The following is a 23,998-nucleotide window of genomic DNA, read 5'->3' as shown; positions in this document are numbered from 1 at the left end:
CACACTCGCCACATCCTTACCTTGAGCACAGCTACTGTGTAAAAGTATATCCTGAGAGGGAACTTACTGAAGAAGATGTACTCCGTGTAGCTGCTCCAGATCTTATCGTCCCTGTACTGGTTGATGAAGGCGGCCGTGCCGGTGGAGTTGCACGCCACCATCTGGAAGCCCGACTCGGAGAGGCGGTCGAAGGCCTGCTCCAGGTAGGTGAACTTCAGGTAGAAGCGCGACGTGTACTTCTCGGGCGGCCGGTCGGGGTCCCGGCTCTCGTTGAGCGTGTCGCCGAACACCTCCTTGGCCAGGGCGATGCGCCCGCACACCATGATGCGCGCCACGCGCCGGAACTTGGCGTCGGCCTGGTTGTCCCGCACCATGGTGTACGAGCCCCGGTACCCGATGGTGATGAAGCCGGAGCGCTTGCCCGGGGCGGAGACGGCGTTGGCGTTGGCGTTGGCGGCGGACGAGAGGGCGTTGCGTCCGGGCTGCTCGCTGCTCTGCGAGCTCTCCTCGATGTCGCTCTGGCAGCCCTCGTCGTTCATGGAGCCCTGCTTGGAGACGCGCGGGCCCAGCAGACGCAGGAGCTCGGCCAGCTGGAAGTGCTCGGCCTCGCGCTGCAGCCGCTCGCGCTCGGGGAAGTGCTCGGGCAGCACCAGCTGCCGGTCGCGCAGGAAGTCCAGCACGTAGCGGAAGAGGAAGCCGTCGCGGTCGATGAAGACGCGGCCGCGGGAGTCGCGCGGGAGCTCGCGGGCCGGGCAGCGCGTGAACATGGCGTGGAGCGTGGTGTCCGGCACGCTGACCAGCGTGGAGCGCTTGGTCACGTACACCTGCCCGCCCACGTTCAGCTCCACCACCTCCGGGAACGGGCACGGGCCGGACACCTCGCTGATGGGCAGGATGGTCTCCTTCATGGCCATGGTCCTCGCCGGACGACAGCAGCGGAGAGAAATCGGAAAGGAAGAGGACAGGTCAGGCCAACCCCACGATGAAAAAATCAATAGATAGAAAATACAAATGAGGTTGAAATCTCCAAAAGAAGCTCAAAGAAGATCCATGGAGCAGGTGGCAGGTGAGCTTGTGCTGGAGGGATCAAAAGGCAGGAGGAAGGAGCAGGAAAAGACACCCAGCCGCTGGAACTCAGAGAGGGTGCTGAAGTTTGGGGGAGAGGGAGAGAGGACTACATCTCTGCTGGCGCTGAAGAGAGTGGGAGAGGGAGAAAGAGATGGAGAGAGAGAGAGAGAGAGAGAGAGAGAGAGAGAGAAAGAGGGCTGACAAGCTCCCTTGGCCGTCGTCACTCCAGTAATGAAGAGTGCAGCGGAGTGGGAGGCAGAGAGAGAGGGGAGAGAGAGGGGAGAGAGAGCGTGTGCCGAGCACCTCCTATCATCATTTGTCCAGGCGGCAGGGGAAGCCACCATGACATCATGGAGGGAGTGAGAGGGGAGGAGCTGACGGAGCTGAAGGGCTCTGCCTTTTAAAGCTACACACATCCACACACACACACACACACACACACACACACACACACACACACACACACACTAGCCACACACCACTGGGGCTCCATGGAAGTCTATGGTCCTGAAAATGCCTGAGAAATATATCAATATAATATTCAATATATAATGGTCTTTTTAGCTAAACATTCTGACTATAGGTAGCAATTCATGTGATCCATCATCATACGTGCACCACAAAACATCTGTTTAGGAACTCGTGTTAAAGACCATTTTCATAAATGTGGTGTGATGGTTTGACACAGAAGCTGTCATTTCCATATAATTGTCTTGACACATAAAAATTGTTCTCACATAATGACTGTGTTCCATTGCCATGGAGTTCATGAAAAATAGTCCACAGCACCATCTAATGGACATGAGAATAATCAGAGGTAATGACAAGCTTCATGAAGCGTGTATCAACCCTAGTGCTATCATATCAGCATTTTGGCCACTGAATCCGTTTTTCTTGATTCAACTCCATATTGTATGACATTAGAGATAGATAAATAGATAGATAGACAGAATTTAAAACATTATATATGTATGAAAAGCCATCCAAGGTAGTGCATCATCTGATCTCTAATGCATCTTCCTGAACTCACTGTACATTGGCAGAACAGCTAATATATTCTGATCAATGGAATTTGAACATTACATACTTGAACGTCACATTACTTACTCAGAACCTCTAATAACTGCCCAGTAATGTCCTCAGTCTTCACATTGTAGTAGTTTTGAATGGAGCTCTGGCGATGGAGCCAGATGTTGAGAGGAGTGTTAGAGTGTGCTTCCGCAGGTGTGCATCTCAGCTTTGTCTCTGCACCTGCAAAACCTGCTGCCTCCCTGGTAACCATTTACACCTAGGCCTTAATTAGCCAGGTAATTACTCTCCCAGGGCTCCCAGCTGCCTCCCCAGTCTAGCACAACGCCTCATCCCTCACAGCACTACTGCTGCTCTGTTACAGCACTGCCTATCTGTGCCTGACTCACGCTAAACATGGCTTCTGAGCGTGTGTGAGGTGGCGGGGGGTGAAGGGTCTTTTGCTGTGAGAACTGTTCAGTAGTTTGAGTGTGTGTGTGTGGGGGGGGGGGGTTTAGTCAGCATGAGACACTCCCTCCAGTGGTGAACTGTTAATCACTGCCACTGATTGCTCTCTTGCCTTTCGGGATGAGAGAGAGGCGCCTTGGGGGAGGAGAGAGTCCGAAACAACAACAAACATCCCCCCTCCACACACACACACACACACACACACACACACACACACACACACACACTCACTGCTCCTCCGACGCTCCTGTCTGCTCGCAATCAGCCCACAAGGTCATTAATCCTCTCCAATATGCACACATTCCCTGACTGACTGACCGCACTGACACTTCCCCAATCTCTCCCCGCAGACAGAGGGCCAAACAGGAAGGTGCTTACCGCTGAGGAACTTATTAATTGATCTCCTCCAAACACTCCACTGGACTGCCTCTCACCGGTCCCGGCTGGCTCGCTGGCTAGCTGGTCGGTCGGCCCAGGAAGTGCTTGCCTCGGCAGAAAGACTCTGGCAGGTGTCGTGACCCCGCTCACCTCTCTCTCAGGTGCCTATTTTAATCAGGCGTTTTACGGGGCTGAAGGGTAAGACCACTTAGAGATGCACGACGAGCAGCCTTGCCCTCCAGGTGCAGACGCGCTGCTGTTGCCTTGAATTGGCTGGGGGATCGGAAAAGCAAGCTAGACTGGGGCTGGGCCAGCGCTCAATGTCAGGGGAACAGTGAAGTTCACCTCATCTTCAGCATCTTGGCATCTCATCCGCTTGGGGTGATTATATCCAGCTAGGGGGGGAAGCCAATTCAAACTCAATCAGGAGGCGCATACTTGGCAGAGGCCCCCGCTCCCTGATTGCGTTTCGACACGAAGCGAAGGGGGCCAACCTGCTTAGTGCTCTCCAGGTAGTCAAGAGCCCATGCATCACTGCGTTTATGGCAACAGAATAGATGAAGTGACTTTGACCTGCCCTCCGCAGTAGCTGGAAGCTGGCTGAGAAAATCAAAGCCTCCCCCCCTGAGGACGACAATAAACACAGAGTCACCGTGTCATTCCATTCAGACGTTATAAGTCTATGCGGGCCATGCTCACTTTATGACCCTGAATTTAACAACGGCACTTTCAAAAGGTAAGATAAAAAAAAACACATGCTTTCTGCATATCACGCTTTTCTATAGCGTTGGTAAGGGTGACATTTGGAGATGGTTTTGAATCTGCTGGCGGTCGTAAATGGCACCCTTTACGGGGTGGCTCTGTTGTTTCAGCAGGGACGTGCTCTGTTTGAGCAACTCAGGCGGCCATTTCAGTAACCAATTTCATGGAAATGAAATTCGATTCTGGGCTGCAGCGCCAAGGCAACCCCAGTGTCTCCTGTGTGCTTAAAAGGCACAGATTGGAACCGCAAAACTCTTTTGAGAGCGCAGAGGAACACTGTCAAACAAAAACATCACCCTTTTTAGATTTCCCAAGGCGCGCTTGTACAAATGATAAAAGTCTCTATAAAAGCCCAGTGTAATGCACTGTTCTACTCCTGTTCTGCCGTGTCCGACTCGCTGAGATCAGCTCCAGCGGAGGGCTCTGCATGAACCCTGCACAGGAAGGGGAGGCATCCCACAGCTGTGTGATGTGACTATTGAGTGTGTGATCAGGCCCAAGGTTACCTGCAGCTTCCTCCCTACTCTGAAAACCTCCGTCGGAAACGCAATACACACACACACACACACACACACACACACATTGTACTAGCTCTTGTAGAGAATGAGGGGTTGTTACAAAATGCAGCTCTATAGGAGGTATGCTTGTGTGTGTTCTCCAGCTGGGAACAGCAGTAGCCACCAGGCCTTCTCCTCTGATCTCTATCCAGCAGCACCACCCCCGCCCTCACCCCACACCACCAGCCCTTACCTAACACCACCTTTCTTTACCCCACCTAACACCACCTTTCTTTACCCCACACCACCAGCCCTTACCTAACACCACCTTTCTTTACCCCACGCCACCCGGCCTTACCTAACACCACCTTTCTTTACCCCACACCACCCGGCCTTGCGCACCGAACACCTGATCATCATCCACAGGTTGTATTTTCCACTCACTTCCCTACATTAGGCCTACCACTTTCTTTTTACAAAACAACAACACATTTGGATGAGGTAGAGTGCACAGCAAACTGGCATTTACTTTCCTGGGCTTTCTATAGCAGAGATGGGAAGAGAAGAAAAGGGAAATTGATACAGAGAGAGAAAGAGAGAGAGAGAGAGAGAGAGAGAGAGAGAGAGAGAGGGCTAGAGAGGCAGGCATGATGGGGGCCCTCACTGAGAGAGACGTGCTCTGTGAGTAGCGCAGTATGTGGTTCTGCAAGTGGAGGAGAGGCACGGTAGTCTTAGCCTTGGGGGTTAAGGGTGAATATTGAGTAGCTGTTGTCAGGGAGATAGGATGGGAGTCTGATGAACAGCCTACTGTGCCTGCTCCAGATCGGAATGGATGCTCCTGCCTGGACACTTCTGTGTGATGAATGATCCCTGATGTGTATTATGTGTATGAGGTATTACACTACACTGTCTGATGTGATGATTTACTAGAAAATCATGCTGGACTTTAAATAGGCAAAAACACATGGAGAACTGATCCTTTTCACAGGGCTGGTCAAACCATCGATTTTGACAAGTGTGACCCTGATATGTTAAGCTACAACCTTGGGAGTTCTATTCATTCATTGAATTCTGAATTCAACAGTGTTAAACAATATCAGTACTGACAATACAGCAGGCAAGCAGAGCAGATAACAGAGAGAGATAGTGTTTGAGAGAGCCAATGTGTGTGTGTGTGTGTGTGTGTGTGTGGGGGGGGGGGGGGGGGGGGGGGGGGGTACTCACGGCAGTCATTTCATTAGTTGCCAGTCGCCGGGTTTTATGAGTTTGGATGCAGTGGAAGTAAGTTTCCAATAGGGGGAGCAATTCCAAAATCCAATGGATCCCGGGATTGCAATCTCTCACAGGAACAGAGTAAGAACATCTGCCAACATCAGTTTCTGATGGCCAAATATCACGTGTCAGGGTCCAAGACCACATTGGCATACTCCCAAATCACAATACCATAATTTCGAAATAAAGGAGAGTCGTTCTCTCTCTCACACACACACGCACCCTTTACTTTCAATATTGAGAGACGACAAAAACGTGCCGCGTAACGACTGGAGGAATTTGATTCTCTATGAAAGGACTGCCTGCTCCGGTGGATCAGGTTAAAGGATGTGGAGGGCCAACGCTCGTTGCGCTAGGCTACACCACAATCCCAGAGCAACCCCTACCTCCCTCTAGCTCCCCACGCTACTGGAAGAGAGTAACAGTTGGATGGAACTCTTGTCTCACTCTCCAAAACGTCCTACCTCAGCTGCCTCATCTCTCCGAAGACTTCAGGGACACAGAGGTAAACCGCAAGATTCTAACATAGTTATGAAGTGATAATAAATAAATATCCAGGACTGAAGGAAACTTTAAGCTTCACAACCTGCTTGAAAACAGGTACGTGTCAAGATGCACATCTTTGGAACTAAGTTATCTGACGTCCTCCTAGACTTGGAGTGTTGGAGTGAAATCCGTTTTGCATTAATGTCAAAGGATTGTCGTTGAACGTTTCTAATGTGTACTATTCAGTCTTCACACTTTCTGTATATATTTTTGTCAAACAAAACAAATGCTGTCAATCAAAAATGAAAAATCCTCCCTAAGTATTATGTTTTTCCTAACCCATGTTTACACAATGTGTTGATTTGCACTCAATATGATGCTGCATGTGTGCATTGCAATTGCTTTTCAGATTAGCGTGAGGTTTTCTGTCATCCCTCTAGCATAACTTTAGATTTATGTCTTCACTGTCTTTCAGGTAAATTTAGTACAACAGTCAGTTTAGTTTAAAAAGTGTCATAAATGTATTTTATGATTTTGTTTACCTTTATTGCTTTATTTTAATGATGACATGTATATTATATCAGACCAATATAGCTATTTTCTCTAGGCAGACTGCTGTCTCTGTAGAGTATCCTTTTCAAGCATGGTCTATTGACATGCTGTAATTTCCTCTGCTGAGCAGTTGTTCTCTAACATTACATACAGCTACCAGTCTATAAAGATAGTGTCTGTTTTTATACCACAGCTTGTCTTGACTTGCTGTCAAACCGGCATATTTGCAGTGCACGGTAGTCTCTGCAATGGTGGCGTCCAGGCTCTGGGAGCCTGTTGTGGCTCTGCTTTTGGGATGTTGGCTGCCATCTTTTCTGTGCCAAACAACACCACCCGCGCAGGACGGCAAGATCAAGTTCCGTCTGGCCGGATACCCACGCAAGCACAACGAGGGCCGCGTCGAGGTCCTCTACCAGGGCGAGTGGGGCACCATATGCGATGATGACTTCACCCTGGCCAATGCCATGGTGCTGTGCCGACAGCTTGGCTTTGTCTCTGCCACCGCCTGGTCACACAGTGCCAAGTACGGCGCTGGCACAGGTGAGTGGAGCTTGTTAGAGTGTCAGCTGTGGTGTCTTAATTCACACAGCTCTGAGCAGTGAAGCCGCTCAGACATCCTAGCATGTGCTGCTGACTGACTATGCATCAGCAGTTATTTAGATAGCAATATTACTAATCAATAAGAACTGCAATTTAATATATCAACATTAAAAATCAGTAATACCTGAAATGTAATGTATGTATCAACATTAGAAATCTATAATAATTGTAGTGTAATATATCAACATTAAAAATCAATAACTGCAATCAATAGATTAACTACATTAGAGCACAAAAAGTACTGTAGGCCTATATTGGAAAAAAAATGTTTAAGGCTGTGACTGTTTAAACATTAGACAGCTTCAACATAGTCCTCCATATCCACTTTGTTTTGCTCTGAGCTAGCTGCATGGTTGTGTGGTTTGTCCAGGAAAGATCTTGCTGGACAATGTGATCTGCAGCGGCACAGAGACGAGCATCGAGAAGTGCCACCACCGTGGGTGGGGCAACAGCGACTGCACGCACGACGAGGACACCGGTATCGTCTGCAAGGACGAGAGGCTCCCTGGATTTGTGGACTCGAACATCATCGAGGTGAAACACCGTCACACATTGAGTTCTAAAGGCAGCTCTGTCATTAAAAGAAGACATGTTCAAATAGCCAGGATGGTGAAGATGTAGTGAACATCAAAACATTAGTCTTGCTGTGCAGTGTGCACAGTTGCCTTCAAAATGAAGTCTTAAAAACATCTGTGTTGCTCCGGTATCCCTCAACAGTTTAGCCAGGATGGCAGCTCAGTGCGTTTGATTGTGGGCACTATGGAATGACAGGTGATTATGACAGATGAGATGACTCAACACTCCTCACTGCAGCTCCACTGAGCCTCTACTCCTTTGATGGATTGAGTCACTTACACCACTAACATTTGTATTGGAAAGAGATTTAATCACCCATTAAACTTTAATGATTGAACCAATCACACTGTAGTTTTGGCCACTATATGACTGGGCTGTGCATAGCAGTGACAGCAGTGCTGGTGTGGTCCACCTGCCGTCTCAGGCAAGAGTGTCCAGAGCGTGTCCATCTCTGAGTGGATCTGTCGGCACTCAGCACTTGACAGGTTAGCAGGAGGTGGGGTCAGGAGAGGGGGAGCAGGCTGGGGCTGGTGACCAACACTCTCTTCCCAGGCCCAGAACATTCGCCAGCCGACTCCTGCAGTGAATTAGTCTCTCCTACACTGCACCGAAGCCAACAGAGGAGGGGCATAGCAAGGCAAGAAGGAGGAGAGGGGGGCGGGTGTGTCTGCTGTGTGTGTGTGTCGGGGGGTGGGAGGGGTGAGGCGTGTGTGTGTGTGTGTGTGTGTGTGTGTGTCGGGATGGTGGGGAGGGGGGGCGTTGAGTCCAGACTGTGCGTCTGGATGGGCGCCCGAACAGATGACTGGGAAAGCGTCTGTTTCCCCACACAGGCATGCAGTGCAGCGCGGCGCGGTGCGGTCCAGTCTAGTGTAGCTGGTCCTGCGGGAGGCCACAGAACACGGAGCTCGCTCTCTCCCTCTCTCTCTCTCCCCCTCTCTTTCTGTTTCTCCCTCTCTCTCTCCCTCTCTCTTTCTCCCCACCCTCTCTCTTTCTCTTTCTCTTTCTCTCTCTCTCTCCCTCTCTCCCTCTCTCTCTCTCTCTCTCTCCAGTATATGAGTGAGAGGAGACACGCAGGGTTATTTACATACTTTTGTTGTTGAGCACTCCCCAGGGAACCTCTCGTGTGAAGTGCTTTTAGTTTTTTTTATTGATCTCAGCATCTTAAGACTTTTCCCGTTCAAGGACGGGCTTTGAGAGAGAGTTCATTTGAGGTTGTGACTCACATGGTCTAGGTATCGGACAAGCTGTTCTAGCGAGTTCCTTCCGCAGTACAATCTGTGCCATTTTCCCTTCCACAGCGTCACTGACTAACACACAGGAGAGTTTCATATGAATTATGAGAAGAATTTATTTACAGTCCTGGATGTAATATGACAACCTCTAAACATCTTAGACAGACATATTAGACTGATAGATAGAAATTTAAAGGCATAAAACACGTGTTTGTACTTGCTGAGATTCAGAGCATAAGCCAAGAAAGTGTAACAGACGCTGTTAGTGATTTATTCTACAGTTTCAGGCCCAGTGGTTGATATGGTTGGTTATAAGGATAGTTTTGTCATTAATCCTTTTACCACTCTTAAAACCATTTTGAGTTCATGCAACAGATATATGTTCAATGTGTTCAAACTAATTTCTAGGCATCTTGACTTACTTATTGCTTTACTGCAGACAATGTTTTTCTTGTATAGGTCATTAGGCAGTGTTTTACCACGTATAATACCACAGCCACATCATAGTGGTGATTTGGTTTATCAAATCCTTCCTGTTGCTTGTGTCAGAGCTGATCTACCGGCATTTCCCAACTATTAGTCGTGCCTTATACATTGATTTAGCAAAATCTCTTCAGCTATGAGGTTAATACACGGGGACAGCTAATATGGTATTCATATGGTATTGTTTCTTTTAGCTTGCAGAAAACATTGTGCTGTGGCTTATACATAATGCAGCTAATACACAGGAAATGACTGTAACACAGCTAGTACAATGTGATGTTTCAGATGCAGGTGGACGAGCACCGTCTGAAAGAAGTGCGGCTTCGGGCGTTGTCAGCTGGAGCGGCCGCCAAGTTGCCCATCAGCGAGGGGCTCGTGGAGGTCAAGTACAAGGAAGGCTGGGCGCAAATCTGCAGCGTGGGCTGGACGGCCAAGAACTCCCGCGTGGTCTGCGGCATGATGGGATTCCCCTCAGAGAAGGCTGGGGCCAGGCCCTCCCACAGGTGGGTGAGAAGCTAAGGCTTTAGCATGATGGGTGAGCTGCTGGAGTCACTTCCTGTGTAAAGATAGAGGGCACATTAAGTATGAGGTAATGGCCAATATACAAAACTATTGGATGAGGCGGAGGTAAAGAAATCAGCGCACCTGCCAGTCAACCAGAACATGTAGTCAACAGGTGTATCTAAAAGAACTGTATTGAAAAGTAGCCTAATGATCTATGTCAGTTAGCAAAGGTTGCAGTCAACTAGATGCCATGTTCTGAATTATTTGCAGTATGAAAATACACAGACTAACATCTGGCTCTTTCAATTTGGTTTTGATGTCAAACTGTTGAATACTCTGAAATCTTTTTTATGACATTTCCAGGACATTATCATATAACATATAACTTTTAGAGTCTCACATATCATACCTCCAATGTCTGAGCATAAGAAGTGTTTGGTTTTATTAAGTTCAGAAATGAATAACCACTAACCACTAACCACTGTTATGGTGTGTGCCCTCACTTTAGTCGAAATGTGAACACTGGATGTGTACACAACACAGGGAAGGCCAAACTTAAACATGCCAGATCAGCTCCAGATGGGTTTGTTTGACAGCTGACTCATACTGAACTACAATAGTGATTACTGAGGGAGAGGATGTGGAGGATAATTAGCACAAAATGTGTGATCTGAAAAACGTGAGTGAAACGTGTTTTGTAGAATGCCAAAGCCTTTCATCCTCCTGAAGAAAACAACTAAAGCCAACACAGATTATGGGCAGAAGCATTGTTTACTCGTGCGCTGGTGAAAAGATCAGTGCTTCATTTGATTTGTTTTGACTGGCTTGAAGACTCCTTGATTTCCTTCTTTTTCCATTTGCATGTCTGTATACTACAACTTTGCATTTTGGCAGGCTGAAGAGGCTACTTTTGAGTAAGCAAATATATCATTACACAGGATTTAACTACTTCCATCTAAAATATTTGTGGTCCTAGGTTTAAGAATGTAGTAATTTTTTATCATAAAAAAGAAACATTCCCATTTTCACTGTGATTGATATGCAACACTAACAAAATAATGGAAAATGGCTGTCACACAAACTCAGCCGTGAATCATGTTATATATCAGGATGCTGGAAGGCCAGGCCAGTTTACTGGCTGGTTATGCCAAGAGAGAGCTTTATGCAAGCACTCGCTCTGTTATGAAACCTGGCATTGTGTGCTAGCAGGGGAACAGGAGTCCAATGCATGATCTGGCCTTTCATTATCTAACATTAAGCTTGATGCTAAATGATGCTAGCATTGTTGAGATAAAAGTTGATTAGCAATGGCAATTTTTGTCCTCTGCATTGAGAGGCATTGTGTTACAGTAGTCAAATGGAACTGATAATTATACGGTGTCTGGTTCTAGATTGTTTCCATATGCAAGTGAGAATTGAGGGCCAGAATATATAAGACTGATGCAATTTCGGTGAAATACGTTATTCCAACAAGGGGTCCACTTGAGGATCCAGGCTTGCAATGTAAACACACTGCCTCTCTAAGTGACTGATGTTATTGTCTCTGTCCATAGAGCGTGAGATCAGGTGATGTGGAAGCAACAGTAGCTCCTCTAGAGTTCTGTATGGTGGAGAGGCTCACGTGGCATTTGGTTGATTTAATGGACTTTATACCACTCCCCTCTTTCTCCACATCCCCATAGAAATTCAAGCAGTGTGTATCTGGGTGACGATCCACATCTGACATGAGACGCCGTTTTCAGACCTTTGAGATTCACACCAGATGGCGAAATGCAAGCAAGTCTACAGGGTGACAAACTCTGTCAGATGCAGCTTATGTGGAGAGAGAGAGAGAGCGGGAGGGAGAGAGAGAGAAAATGATAAACACCGAGGGGAGGGGAGAGGAAGTATAATAGAGTGAACAGAGAATGAGTGATGAAGAGAGAGACCAAATCAGAGGGAATGATGGAGGGTATGAGATGATAGAGAGAGAGAGAGAGAGAGGCCATCAGCCCAGGGAATTCTAATAAGCCCTGAGAAACATCGGAGTGCAATAATTAAACCATTTATTTTTAATCCTGCAGTATTTAATACATATTTATATACTTTCTTTGGTCTTGCACTATTGGTTGCCACTCTGTCTTTTTGTGTTATATGTTGTTTTTCATTTTTGACTAATCAGAGTTGCATTATTAATTCTGTAGTTTGCTCTGCTTACAATGGCAGTAAAGTCTTTCTAATTGGGAGAGGACTTGGTTTATAGAGAATGAACTACATATAGAGTAATAGAGAACATTATGCCGAAGAAAAGAGAGAGAGGAAGAGAGAGGGAGAGAGAGGGAGAGAGAGAGAGAGAGAGAGAGAGAGAGAGAGAGAGAGAGAGAAGCAAATGATGGACTTGGTCTGGCTAGATCTGGATGGGACTTCATCTGTGTTGATCACAGCGCGGCGGTGACTCATTGGCTAAAGATTTCCCCCAGGGGTGTGAGTACGATGTCGTCGAAGGCACGCAGCTAGAGTTTCAGAAACGTGGCGGCCTGGATGTCATTACAGCAAAATTAAGAGCTAGGCCTGACAGTCATCTTATTCTCACTCCTGTGGTTTATGAGCATGTAATATCATTTTGTCTGCCAACGCAACAACTATTCCCTTCATCACGCTTATCCGTCTTTGACTTTTATTAAAAGATAGCATTTGATTGACTGTAAATAGATCCACTGGCTTAACCATGCTGTGTGGGCGTTTTAAGGCTGTGATGCAGCCAGGCTACACAAATGTTGAACGGAGTGGAGTGCTGTTGAGCGGAGCGCTGTTGAGACGTGTGTTTGGTGTCTGATCAGCTCATTGGGCTCATGTGCATCCTGAGACGCAGTTTATGACGTCCGTGTCAGAAGGCCACGCGAGTGTGAAAGTAAAGCCGGTGATCTGGCGAGTCTCTGTGAAAAGTCTGACGGCTTGGGCTTGGACAGCCATGCAGGGTCAATGCGTACAGTAAAACAATAATACCGATTGTAGAGGCAGAGGCAAAAAGGCATGACTTTGAGTGCTATATCTCTCTGAACCTGTCTCACCTTAAAATGCCATTACATCCCCTTGGAGTTCTGAGCAGTTCTGAGGTATGTTCTATTGATAAGAGGAATAAGCCTCAGTAGATATAATGTGCAAAAATGCATGCAACTTCAAGAAACGCTTCACTTCACCATATGAAGTTGTCACAAAATAAGAATATGTCAATAACTCAATTTTGACAAAATGACAGGTAGACATAGTTCGGACAAAATGACAAAATGACAGGTAGACATATCACTCCCTCTAGACGATTTAGTCTAGAGGGAGTGATAGTTCATCTGGTTTCTGGAGGGTTCAAATGGACATGGAGGCCATTTGGGTGAACAGTGTAATGGTCTGCCGGTGGTCTGTCCTCCTGTAGCCACATAGGAGGCGAGGGGGGTGCAGGGGTGGCTAGTTAGAGATGGGCACTTGGCAAGGTAGAGCGTGCTGCTATCACACTAGTTGTGTAATCTGTGCCCGTCTTCAGTGCAGCTTCTCAGCACTCTGTTGGAATGCTGAATATGTGCTGAGATGTCTGGCCCTCTGTGCTGTCCCCCAGACTCCCCTCTCTCCTCACTGCATGTCAGATGTGATAGTGCAGACAGACGGGGAATAAATCAGATTCCTCAGCACTGCCCTGGATGTCACTTGGTACCCGTTACTCATAATATTCTGTAGGGCTCACAGAATCAGAAGAGGGAAATGCTGAGTGTCAGGCAAAGTTAACAAGGTTACCAAGCAAGAGTGTCACCTAGCAGAGTAGTGTTATATTCACATTTCTACTGCCATGGCTGCAGTCTTCAGTGAGTTATCCAATCGAATCTAATCTAATGTACCGCGTCTCTCTCTCCATGTTTCTCCAGCGGTTCCGCTCCATACCGGATTCACTCGGTGTCCTGCACAGGTCATGAGGTTCACCTGTCGGCCTGTAACATGCAGTTCGTAAAGCCCAACAGCAGCTACCCCTGTGCTGGAGGGGGCCCAGCAGTGGTCAGCTGTGTCCCTGGACCACAGTTCACCCAGACCAGGATCCAGAAGAGGAAGCACAGGCTGGGACTGCTGGTAACACCTACTGTTAGGTTGGAGGTTGTGTACAATAGAGTTGAATTGCTAGTAACACCTACTGTTAGGTCTGGGGTTTTGTACAATAGAGTTGAATTGCTAGTAACACCTACTGTTAGGTCTGGGGTTGTGTACAATAGAGTTGAATTGCTAGTAACACCTACTGTTAGGTCTGGGGTTGTGTACACATCAATAGAGTTGAATTGCTAGTAACACCAAAGCTGTGGTTGAAATATTCACTTGTTCACTCACTCACTCACGCACGCATTCACTATATAGTGTTATACAGTAGTATAGTGCCCTATGTAGAAAACGAGTGAACACTTCGAATACGACTTGTGCTAGATTAGATGTAGGGCACATATATACACATAATTGCACTTGGCACACTCACCAACACACGCACACACACACACACACACACACACACACACACACACACACACACACACACACACACACACACACACACACACACACACACACACACACACACACATACACACACACACACACACACACACACACACACACACACACACATAGAGCAGCTGGTTTCAGCGTGCAGGTCATATGTATCAGTGCAGTGCTAGATCAGGTGAGTTGAGGTCTTGTTCCTGAGCCCAGCTGTTCCGGGGCACTACAGTGACACCGTCGTCCTCACACCTGCTGCAGGTTCATTCCAAATACTGGGAGCACATTTCACTTTGAACCAGCATGCCTGATCTCTGAACAGTTTATGCATGCAGATCAGAGCAGAATCAAAATCTTTCTCGCTTTACCTTAGCTTGGGTGTACCTTCAGCAGCTGTTCCACACTTCCATGCAGTACCCAGTTCCTGCAAAATAGGTTTAATTTGTGATTACCTCTCAGCCAAGATAGTTTAGATGTAAACAGGATGTTTGTGGACTAAAACTAGCCTGTCAAAATACTGTCACATAGGGTTAGCTCTTCATACCAGCAAGAAAGTTAATACATTAATTGATATGTTATTAATGATGATATGATGAACTTTTTATTCAGCTGACTTCAGTCCTGTCCACAAAACACCATGCTCCTAGAAACAAATGAGGATAGTGTCACCCAGAAAGCCTTGTGTGTGCATGTGTGTGTGTGTGTGTGTGTGTGTGTGTGTGTGTCAGGCGGCTAAGGTGCGTCTGCGGGGCGGTGCCCGTGCTGGAGAGGGCCGTGTGGAGGTGCTGCAGGGCACTCAGTGGGGCACGGTGTGTGACGACCGCTGGAGCCTGCTCTCTGCCAGCGTGGTGTGCCGGGAGCTGGGCTTTGGCAGCGCCAAGGAGGCCCTCACGGGCGCACGCATGGGCCAGGGTGAGCGCCGGCCGTGGCCCAAACCTCCGGCCATCTTCATTCATCATTCATAGCCTGGGAACACCCAGACCTTCACAACTGTACAGTTGGGAGTGGGCCTGGATATGGTTCATTGACTTAGGACTTCCAGCAGGGGCGTAACTAACAGTGAAATTAAACTTAAATTGGTGCATTAAACTTTTACCAAATCATTTCAAAAGTGTAACAGTCTTGTAAACAAAGGTTTTAAATGCAGTTGTTTGCTCAATTCCAAAGTAATACACGTCCGTGCCGGATTAGCGATTGCATTGCGTGCCCCTGAGGGGACATTGGAAATGGGCTGCAATGGCCTCTTGGCCAGATGGACCTGCAGAGCAAATCCCAAATTTGGCAAAAGGTCACATGGGTTTTCCCAGGCTATCGCAGAGATAGAGCAGACCTCTGAAATGTGTTTTTATTGTGTTGATATTTAACAAGAACTAGAAAGATCAGAAATGGGTTCTTGAAGCAGTTTTACAAAATGATCTCTAAATGCAAGAGCATTCTCAATAACCGTACAAGATTTTACAGTAAAATGTGTATTATAATGTAGCAAGAGCAATGTTCAGTTAAACACCATAGATTGAAATTATGAAAACAGCACACTGACATAAGTACAGTACATAAGTACTGATTAGACTGGTGTGTTTTTCAGAATACATTATATACTGTGTACAGAATGTAAAACCTTCTGTCAGCTGTAGCACAGTGTGGTTGGATGGATGATGTGTGTTTGTCGTTGCTGGCCGTTGTCCAGGAATGGGCCCCATCTACATGAACGAGGTCCAGTGCAGCGGGGACGAGCGCACGCTGTGGGACTGCCCCCATAAGAGCATCTCGTCTGAGGACTGCAACCACGTGGAGGACGCGTCCGTCAAGTGCAACGTCCCCTACATGGCATTCGAGAAGACGGTCAGAAAAACCCCCAGCATGCCGTTAGCCTGTTTGACCTGAGAAATATAGACATGCACTTGGATTATCAGAACAGATGCACAAATACACACTCGCGTTACACTTCTAGAAAAAAGGTGCTACATAGAACCAAAAATGGTTCTATTACATGCTTCATATATGGCACCCCTAAATGGTTCTTTAAACAATTTTGAAGAGTTCCTTAAAGGAGGGTTCTTTAAAGCCTGCATGGTTCTATATAGCACCTGAAGAACCCTTTTTAAAAGAGTGTAGAGTGAATAGCCGAGGGAGTCTCTTCTGTTGTATATTATAGCTGGCTAATGTATGTCTGTTAGTCGTGCATGCTCTGACAGGCATATTGATGCTCAAAAGCAATCGCTTGCTTCACTCACCAGACACACAGTGCAGTACATGCATTAGATTTAAAACATGTGGTGGCTGACCCATGTTTAAAGTGCAGATGGCTGTCTCCCTCTCTCTCTCTCTGTCTCTTCCTCTCTCTCTCTCTCTCTCTCTCTCCCTCTTTGTCTTTCTCTCTCTCTCTCTCCCCCTCTGTCTCTCTGTATCTCTCTCTCTCTCCCTCCTGCTGCTTCCCACCCTGCCCCCTGCTCTCCCCCCATCCTGGTCTCCTCCCCCCATCTTGCTCAGATCCGTCTCAGTGGAGGGCGTACAGGTGTGGAGGGCCGTGTGGAGGTCCTGGCTGCTACCGGCAACGCCACCAAGGCCTGGGGCCTGATCTGCGGGGATGGCTGGACGGTGCGGGAGGCCATGGTGGTCTGCAGACAGCTGGGCCTGACCTATGCCAGCAGTGGCCTACGAGTAAGCCCAGGGAGTGGACAGGACAGGAGAGGAGAGGAGAGGAGAGGAGAGGAGAGAAGAGGACAGGAGAGGACAGGAGAGGACAGGACAGGACAGGACAGGAGAGGAAGTAGAGGAGAGGAGTGTGATACTGCCCACAGGCTTCCCTCACTGTTGCAATCCCACAATTCCACGCTTCCTAATCTCAAGCGCTGTCGGAGCTCACCTTGCACAAAGACTCGCTTTTATTATTCTGAAATTTAAGGATTAGGCACCCGTTTGAACATCCTGCCATCAAAGCAGAGTTTCCACACGCTTGCACAAGCCTAACCTGCAGTACTCCATGCCTAACATGGAGCATACAGTACGTGCGCACTCAACCCCCCCCCCCCCCCCTGCTTTCAGCCACAGCAGTCCTTCTCAGATACCTCCTGGGAGATTTACAACATACTTCTGCACATTCACACAGAATGCAGAATTACAAAAGCACAAAGGCGTTACAGACCTAAAACCCTGTAGCTCAGGTGTTATTTCTCATGGCCTTGCAGAAGGCCTTCATGCTGCTCTCTAAATTGTCATGATCTGACACTAGGGCAGTGCTGTGTAGGACTGGCCTCATACATACGCCATACGCTGTAACCCACTGCCATACTGCCATGTATGAAAAATGACATTGTCATGGTCAAAGCTGTAGACCAAATGTAACATTCAGAGGAAGCATAGGTTGCATGCTGACCCTATCCAGGGTCGCCTCCACAGATCCGAATGGTGGGGGGCAGGACGGACTACGAGGGTCGGGTGGAGTTGCATGTGGGGTCCAGGTGGGGCACGTTGTGCAGTGAAGGCTGGACCACCCGAGAGGCCATGGTGGCCTGTCGGCAGCTAGGGCTCGGCAACTCTCTGCACGCCATCACAGTGAGTACTGACCAGAGACATGCGCGGGAGCTTGTCATAGTAATAATACTTATTATTATTTTATTGCTATAGTCAATCTCATTATCTCAGACTCAAGGTTTGCTGAAAAGCACCCTTGGAGCAAAAAAGCAAACTGTAGAACAATAGCAGTTAAAGTGTAGAAAACCAATTCAAAATCCCTCCAGCCAAAATTCCTGGAAAGACTCTGAATGGAAAAAAATATCCTCACTCTCTGCCAAGTCACCAAGAAACCTTCCTCAGAATAACATTTAGAGAGAAAGGTCTGTGTTTTAATCCACATAGCAATCTTGTTGGCTCATTTCAGTTTGAAGCTAAGACCCTCTGTTTTGCTCTCTGTCTTTCTCTCTCTTTCTTTCTCTATCTCTCTCTTTCTCTTTCTCTTTCTCTCTCTCTCTCTCGCTGTCCTGTTTGTGTTTGTGTGTGGTGTTGCCAAGGAAACGTGGTACTGGGACAGCAGTAATGTGACAGAGATGGTGTTGAGCGGGGTCAAGTGCACGGGGGACGAGATGACCCTGGCCGACTGCCGTCACGACCGCTCCGTCAGCTGTCGCAGAGCAGGGGCGCAGTTCTCCGCAGGGGTCATCTGCACAGACAGTGAGTGTCCAGTCACGGCTGAGATCTAGAGCAAGTAGACTTGAATGTGCAGTCTGCTGTTCAGAGATGATACACTGTCACAGGTACCTGCCATACCCATAGGCAGGTATGAGCCACAGGGCCCATGGGCACACTATCAAACTGGACCCAGACACGGTTGAGCTGCCATGCTCTATGATTGTAGTATGGTACGATCATAAGCCCAACCGTACCAAGCCCAACGCCATCACACTGGTCAAACAAACCAGACTTTAGGGGTCAACCATACTCGGGTACTGTACGGATAGCATATTGTGAATATTTCCTAACATAATCCATGGTTAAGTCGTCCTATTAAGACACCACGTAACATAACCCATGTTATTTGACTGAGGGGCCTCATTCAGATATCAGGGGTGGATAGCGTAGTAACTTCACACAGAAGTTGGGCTTCAGGGCCAGTTCAGTAATCTGTCCCTGGCCGTGCCTGATGATTTATTGTGCTTACACAACTGTATAGAATGTCAACATTTATTTTGGCCTACCCAGTGGAAAACACTTTGATAAAATCAAGAGACAAAACAATTGTAAGTACTGTAAGTCAGTAGTCTGAGAAGAGACATTGCTCAAAATGACAACCTGTGACACTGGTCCAAAATAGTGAATACTTTTTTTGTGGAATTCAGTGAATGGTTCCTCACAGATCTCCATTACTCGAGCCCCCATAAACAGTTCCAGCCAATTAGCACGTTGTTAAGCTGGCTGTTAAGCTCAAAAATCCACAACCTTTCACCAAGGTGTCACAGACTATCAAGTCTCAGGCTCCTAGTTTTGCCATTTTCCTTTTTTGATCTTATCAAAGTGTTTTTCACTGGGTAAAGTGAAATAAATGTTGACAGCCTGTACAGTGTGTCCTGCCAGTGTTGTAAGCACAATAAATAGCCAGATACGGCAGGTACTTGTGTGCACAGTGCAGGTTGCGGGCAATCACCCCCCAAAAAAGATTAGTTTGACAAACAACAAATCAGAACATATTTTAAAAGTGTGCAGTAGAAGTGAAGTACCTTGAAATGGCACAGGCACAACCCTTTCTTAACATTCCTTGAGGAACATCAGTTTCTTTTCCATTTTCCGTTTGTTTGTTTGTTTGTTTGTTTGTGTGTTTATTTAGTGGTTTGCATGGACAGGCAGTGCTTCACAACAGTGCTTCTCTGTATGCTCTCTGAAGTCTGACTCTTACCCCCAACCCACCCCCATGTACCCAGCAGGGGTGTGTGAGATGTGTACAGCAGGCAGCAACAAGAAGGATGTGTGTTATTGTCTAAGAACACCTTTGAATCACTGAATTTGACCCAGTATGAGTCCACTGATCCTCAATAAGCCTGAAGATCTTAGTGTTCAAGTACATCTGTGGAGAGGCACATCCCTTGAGTTTGTTTGCTTGTTTGTTTTGTGGTGTGCATAGTTGACATGCGCTCAAGTGTCCTGCGTTGCGTTGACTGCTCTGTGTTCTCCGTGTGTCCACCCTCGCTTCCTGTTTCTCTCCAGCGGCTTCTGACCTCATCCTGAACGCTCCCCTGGTGGAGCAGTCGGCGTACATCGAGGACCGGCCGCTCCACTTGCTCTACTGTGCTGCGGAGGAGAACTGCCTGTCCAAGTCGGCCGCCCGCGCCAAATGGCCCTACGGCCACCGCCGGCTCCTACGCTTCTCCTCGCAGATCCACAACATCGGCCGCGCCGACTTCCGGCCCAAGCTCGGCCGCCACTCCTGGGTGTGGCACGAGTGCCATAGGTAAACAGTGGACTCTTTTTGGCCCGGCACAAAGCATGGCTGCTCTAATCTGGTCCCATCCCATTGCGCATGTGTCACTATTAGGCTGTGAATGACATTTTGTTTAACAGCACAAGTAGCATGGTAATCTAAAGACCTCTAAGGTCCCAGTCAGGGTTCTTCACAGACAGTTACTCCTTTAATGGAATGCAGTGCTAAAATCATTTTGAGAGTGTTACTCTGTAAAGCTGCATTAGAACAACTTCAATTTGGGCTTTGAAAATATAGCCACCATGGCGAGCTAGAGGCGGTCTCGGGTCCTGTCAGGAATCTGTGATGCAAGCGTCTCTCCTCTGAAGTCTGCTATAGTCATTTAGAGTCCTACTTGGCGTGGCGCCAGTCCACAGTAGACAGAGAGTTCTTCAGCACAACCGGCGGTCACTTTTGGCCCAGATGGCCACATGTGCTGCTACTGCATGCTTCTGGCTGGAAAATAGCAGGTTTGCGCTTGTGGTGACTTATCTTTGTCTGTTGTCTTTCCATGTGTGATTTCTCTTTTCCCCGCATGACACCCACATGTCTGCATGGCCGTATTGGATCCAACTAAGTGTTGACTATGTTGTGTGTAATACTGAAAAGGGTCACAGTAAGTAAGTTATATCTCAGTAACGAAGAGGTTAAGCAGTATGTATGTTGTTGTGATATATAGACAATTAATGGAACACAATGTGCAGAGCACATTTCCCTTGCACTCATCTCTGTGGTAGGTTTTTTCCATAATGTAGTATTTAAAAGTCCACTTTCCAGACCGCAGACTTTAGTTTCCATAGAATAAAGGCAGCGTGAGGTACATTACCTTTAATCACAAAAACACATGCTATAGCTTAGCCTACGCTAGAGGGTCACACTGGCGTCTTTCACCAGCACATGTGACATGGCAGCGCATGTGACATCTTTCTCAAAGGTATTTTAATATAATCAGTGATTCAGTTGACAGTGATGAAGCACAAGTGGATTTCCCGAATGCAAGTTTGCTTCTTCCCAGCAAGCCTATTTCAGTTGTCATGATGGCCCACTGGCCCGTTGTCTTAACTATGTAACCACTGAAGTCACAATGGGATGCACTTGGTTTTAGTGTGAAGCCAAAGAGAGACCAATGTTTACACCATGGCATCAGTTCTGAATTTAGCTCAGAAAAGTCGTCACTGCCCAGCAATGGATACAGATATGAGAAGATGATCATTAGGTGGTCTGGCCAAAGGTCTGATGTGGCTTTGTTATCCTGAACTGAGCTGGACGCAATATGCTCCGTATCTGTCAACACTGAAGGTTGTGCCTGTATATCCTCATGTCTGTGTGCGTGTGTGTGTGTGTGTGTGTGTGTGTGTGTGTGTGTGTGTGTGTGTGTGTGTGTGTGTGTCTGAAATGTCTGTGAACCCTGTAGGCATTACCATAGTATGGAGGTGTTTACAAATTACGACCTGCTTGACCTAAACGGCACTAAGGTGGCTGACGGACACAAGGCTAGTTTCTGCCTGGAGGACACAGAGTGCCAGGAGGGTAATGATGCCAACTGTAATCTCTCAGCCACTCGCCTGCCTGCTGACACTTTAGCCCAAATATTCTGAGCCCTTTGGTAACACTTTACATGAAGGTATCTACATAAGAGTGACAAGACACTGTGACATGACACTATCACTAACCCTAACTTGTCATGACAAAAAACAAATGACACTTGACAGAAATGAGTGATAGAAGTGTTACGTCATAAACGTTAATGATTTGTTTATAATGTTTATGACACATTCTTGACAGTGTCATGTCACTCTTATACAGATACCTTGAAGTAAAGTGTTAACAGCCTTTCTGTTATAGTTGTCTGTAAAAAACATTGAAATGAGCAAAGTAATTTCAGTTTAACCAAAGGAATTTGTATTAATAAACATTTGTGGTTAGCTCAGATAGCACTGTACATTCACTGTGGTACGTACGTGGCTCTTTGACTAGCCATCTTTATTCCCATCTTAGTTGATTTGCTTTAATGATTTGGAACTGAGAACATATTTTTACCTCAGGTGGTTAGAATTGTGTGGCCTGTTCTCATGTTTTTAGGCGTGTCTAAGCGCTATGAATGTGCAAACTTTGGTGAACAAGGCATCACAGTCGGCTGTTGGGATGTATACCGCCATGATATCGACTGCCAGTGGATTGATATCACTGATGTTAAACCTGGGAACTACATATTGCAGGTAAGTTAACTGCTAACTGAATGCTAATAATGTTCCTACCCGAACAGTACACGGAAAGTTGCTAGGTTGGTAATCGCCTATAGAGGGCAGAGGGCAGACAATGCCAGAAGTGCCGTTCATCATTTTATGAAGTTATGTGTCATCAAAATGATATTGGAAACATTATGTTAAGGTAAAAATAACTTAAGGTAAAAATAACTCTGAAGGTCCTTTAATGAAATTGTGACATGAAAGTGTCTTTAATTCTTCATGATGATCCAGCACATGAAGCTCCTTCAGTGGGTTCTATGTACATGTGGATTGCATTATCAGGACCTTGTGCAAGAATGGATGCATGGATTTATAGGGGTCATACTGCCCTCTACTGGTCATAAGACTCATGCCTAAGTATGTCTGGGGATATTTGTGAGTCATGATTAGTGATTAGTGAGTCATGTGCTATAAGAGCTACAGTTCACTCTGACTGACCCTTGGTCTTGCTAGACATTGCAGACATTGTACTCCAGGGACAGTGAGAGACTGTTCTTGACTCATTCAGGCACAACCATTATCAGATTCACTCATTCTTATTTTTATTTTTGCTTTACTACCAAGGTAATCATAAACCCCAACTTTGATGTAGCAGAGAGTGACTTCACTAACAATGGTGTGAGGTGTAACTGCAAATATGATGGCAATCGTGTTTGGCTACACAAATGCCACTTCGGTAAGTGTGTTGGCCTAATAACTTGAGTTTTCTTGTAACTATAGCAGGTGAAATATATAATCAAAATGCCACCCACAGCCGCATCTTCAACTTGTATTTCTATTTTCTGCAGGTGGTTCATTTAGTGATGAGGAAGAAAAGAAGTTTGAACACTATCCGGGACAGCATAACAACCAAATTTCTTAACATCTCAAGACAGACGTCAGGATGTGTTCCTTTTCTTTAAATCAGAATGTATAGTACACTTATTTATTTACATATTGTACTATGACAGGTCTGCTCATGTTTCTATGTATAATACTTTTTCAAAGACGAGGGACACCTTTTCCATGTTAAGTGGAATATGCACATTCTTTTGTATTCAATTTTTCCAACATTTAAGACCAAGCGTTTTCACTACATTCAAAGAACAATGTCCATATTAAATATCTTGCCTAAATGGGTCAATACATTGTAAATGTAACTGGTCTCTTCATATCAGATTATTAATCTACCACCTTTATGTATGCTTTGTACATAGGACGTACATATTCCTGTGTTCTCATGTCTTTGGCTTACAAAATACAATATGCTCTTTGGTCACATCAAGGCCACACATCTGTGTCCAATGAGTCGTCCCAATGATGGTAACTGACTTACATTTTGGTTACATGGGGTAACCAAGATGCCATTACAGCACATTGAGTAAATGGGTCAGCTCCCTGGAGTTTCAAATTTTGTGGAATGGCAAG

The 23,998-nt window shown here is 46.6% G+C and overlaps 2 protein-coding genes across 6 annotated transcripts in view; one reads left to right on the top strand and one right to left on the bottom strand.

The window, feature by feature from the left end:
* kctd8 (potassium channel tetramerization domain containing 8) overlaps nt 1–985 on the bottom strand; it is a 16,800-nt gene extending 15,815 nt beyond the window's left edge. Inside the window, exon 1 of the mRNA XM_062549261.1 lies at nt 68–985. Within this exon, the coding sequence (XP_062405245.1) occupies nt 68–914 (847 nt within the window). The 5' untranslated portion in view covers nt 915–985. The remainder of the gene's footprint in view (nt 1–67) is intronic.
* Nucleotides 986–5,688: 4,703 nt separating this feature from the next.
* Nucleotides 5,689–23,856, top strand: loxl3a (lysyl oxidase-like 3a). 5 transcript variants are annotated; one of them, XM_062549448.1, is made up of 15 exons: nt 5,689–5,958; nt 6,722–7,031; nt 7,462–7,625; nt 9,668–9,885; nt 13,780–13,978; nt 15,121–15,304; nt 16,080–16,234; nt 16,883–17,053; nt 17,792–17,947; nt 18,403–18,562; nt 20,090–20,333; nt 21,757–21,872; nt 22,425–22,561; nt 23,156–23,267; nt 23,380–23,856. In XM_062549448.1, the coding sequence occupies exons 1-15, from the start codon at nt 5,743–5,745 to the stop codon at nt 23,451–23,453; spliced, it is 2,616 nt and encodes an 871-aa protein (XP_062405432.1). In that variant the 5' UTR covers nt 5,689–5,742; the 3' UTR covers nt 23,454–23,856. The 5 variants fall into 5 exon arrangements, with proteins under 5 accessions (XP_062405432.1, XP_062405428.1, XP_062405429.1 ...); XM_062549444.1 differs by lacking the exon at nt 17,792–17,947; XM_062549446.1 differs by lacking the exon at nt 17,792–17,947 and having other exon boundaries at nt 5,827–5,958; nt 6,685–7,031.
* The last annotated feature ends 142 nt before the right edge of the window (nt 23,857–23,998 follow it).

Source organism: Sardina pilchardus, chromosome 11, assembly GCF_963854185.1.
Source record: "Sardina pilchardus chromosome 11, fSarPil1.1, whole genome shotgun sequence".
NCBI classification, from domain to species: Eukaryota; Metazoa; Chordata; class Actinopteri; order Clupeiformes; family Clupeidae; genus Sardina; species Sardina pilchardus.
The sequence above is the reverse complement of the archived record's forward strand: the minus strand, read 5'-3'. Positions and strand labels throughout refer to the sequence as shown.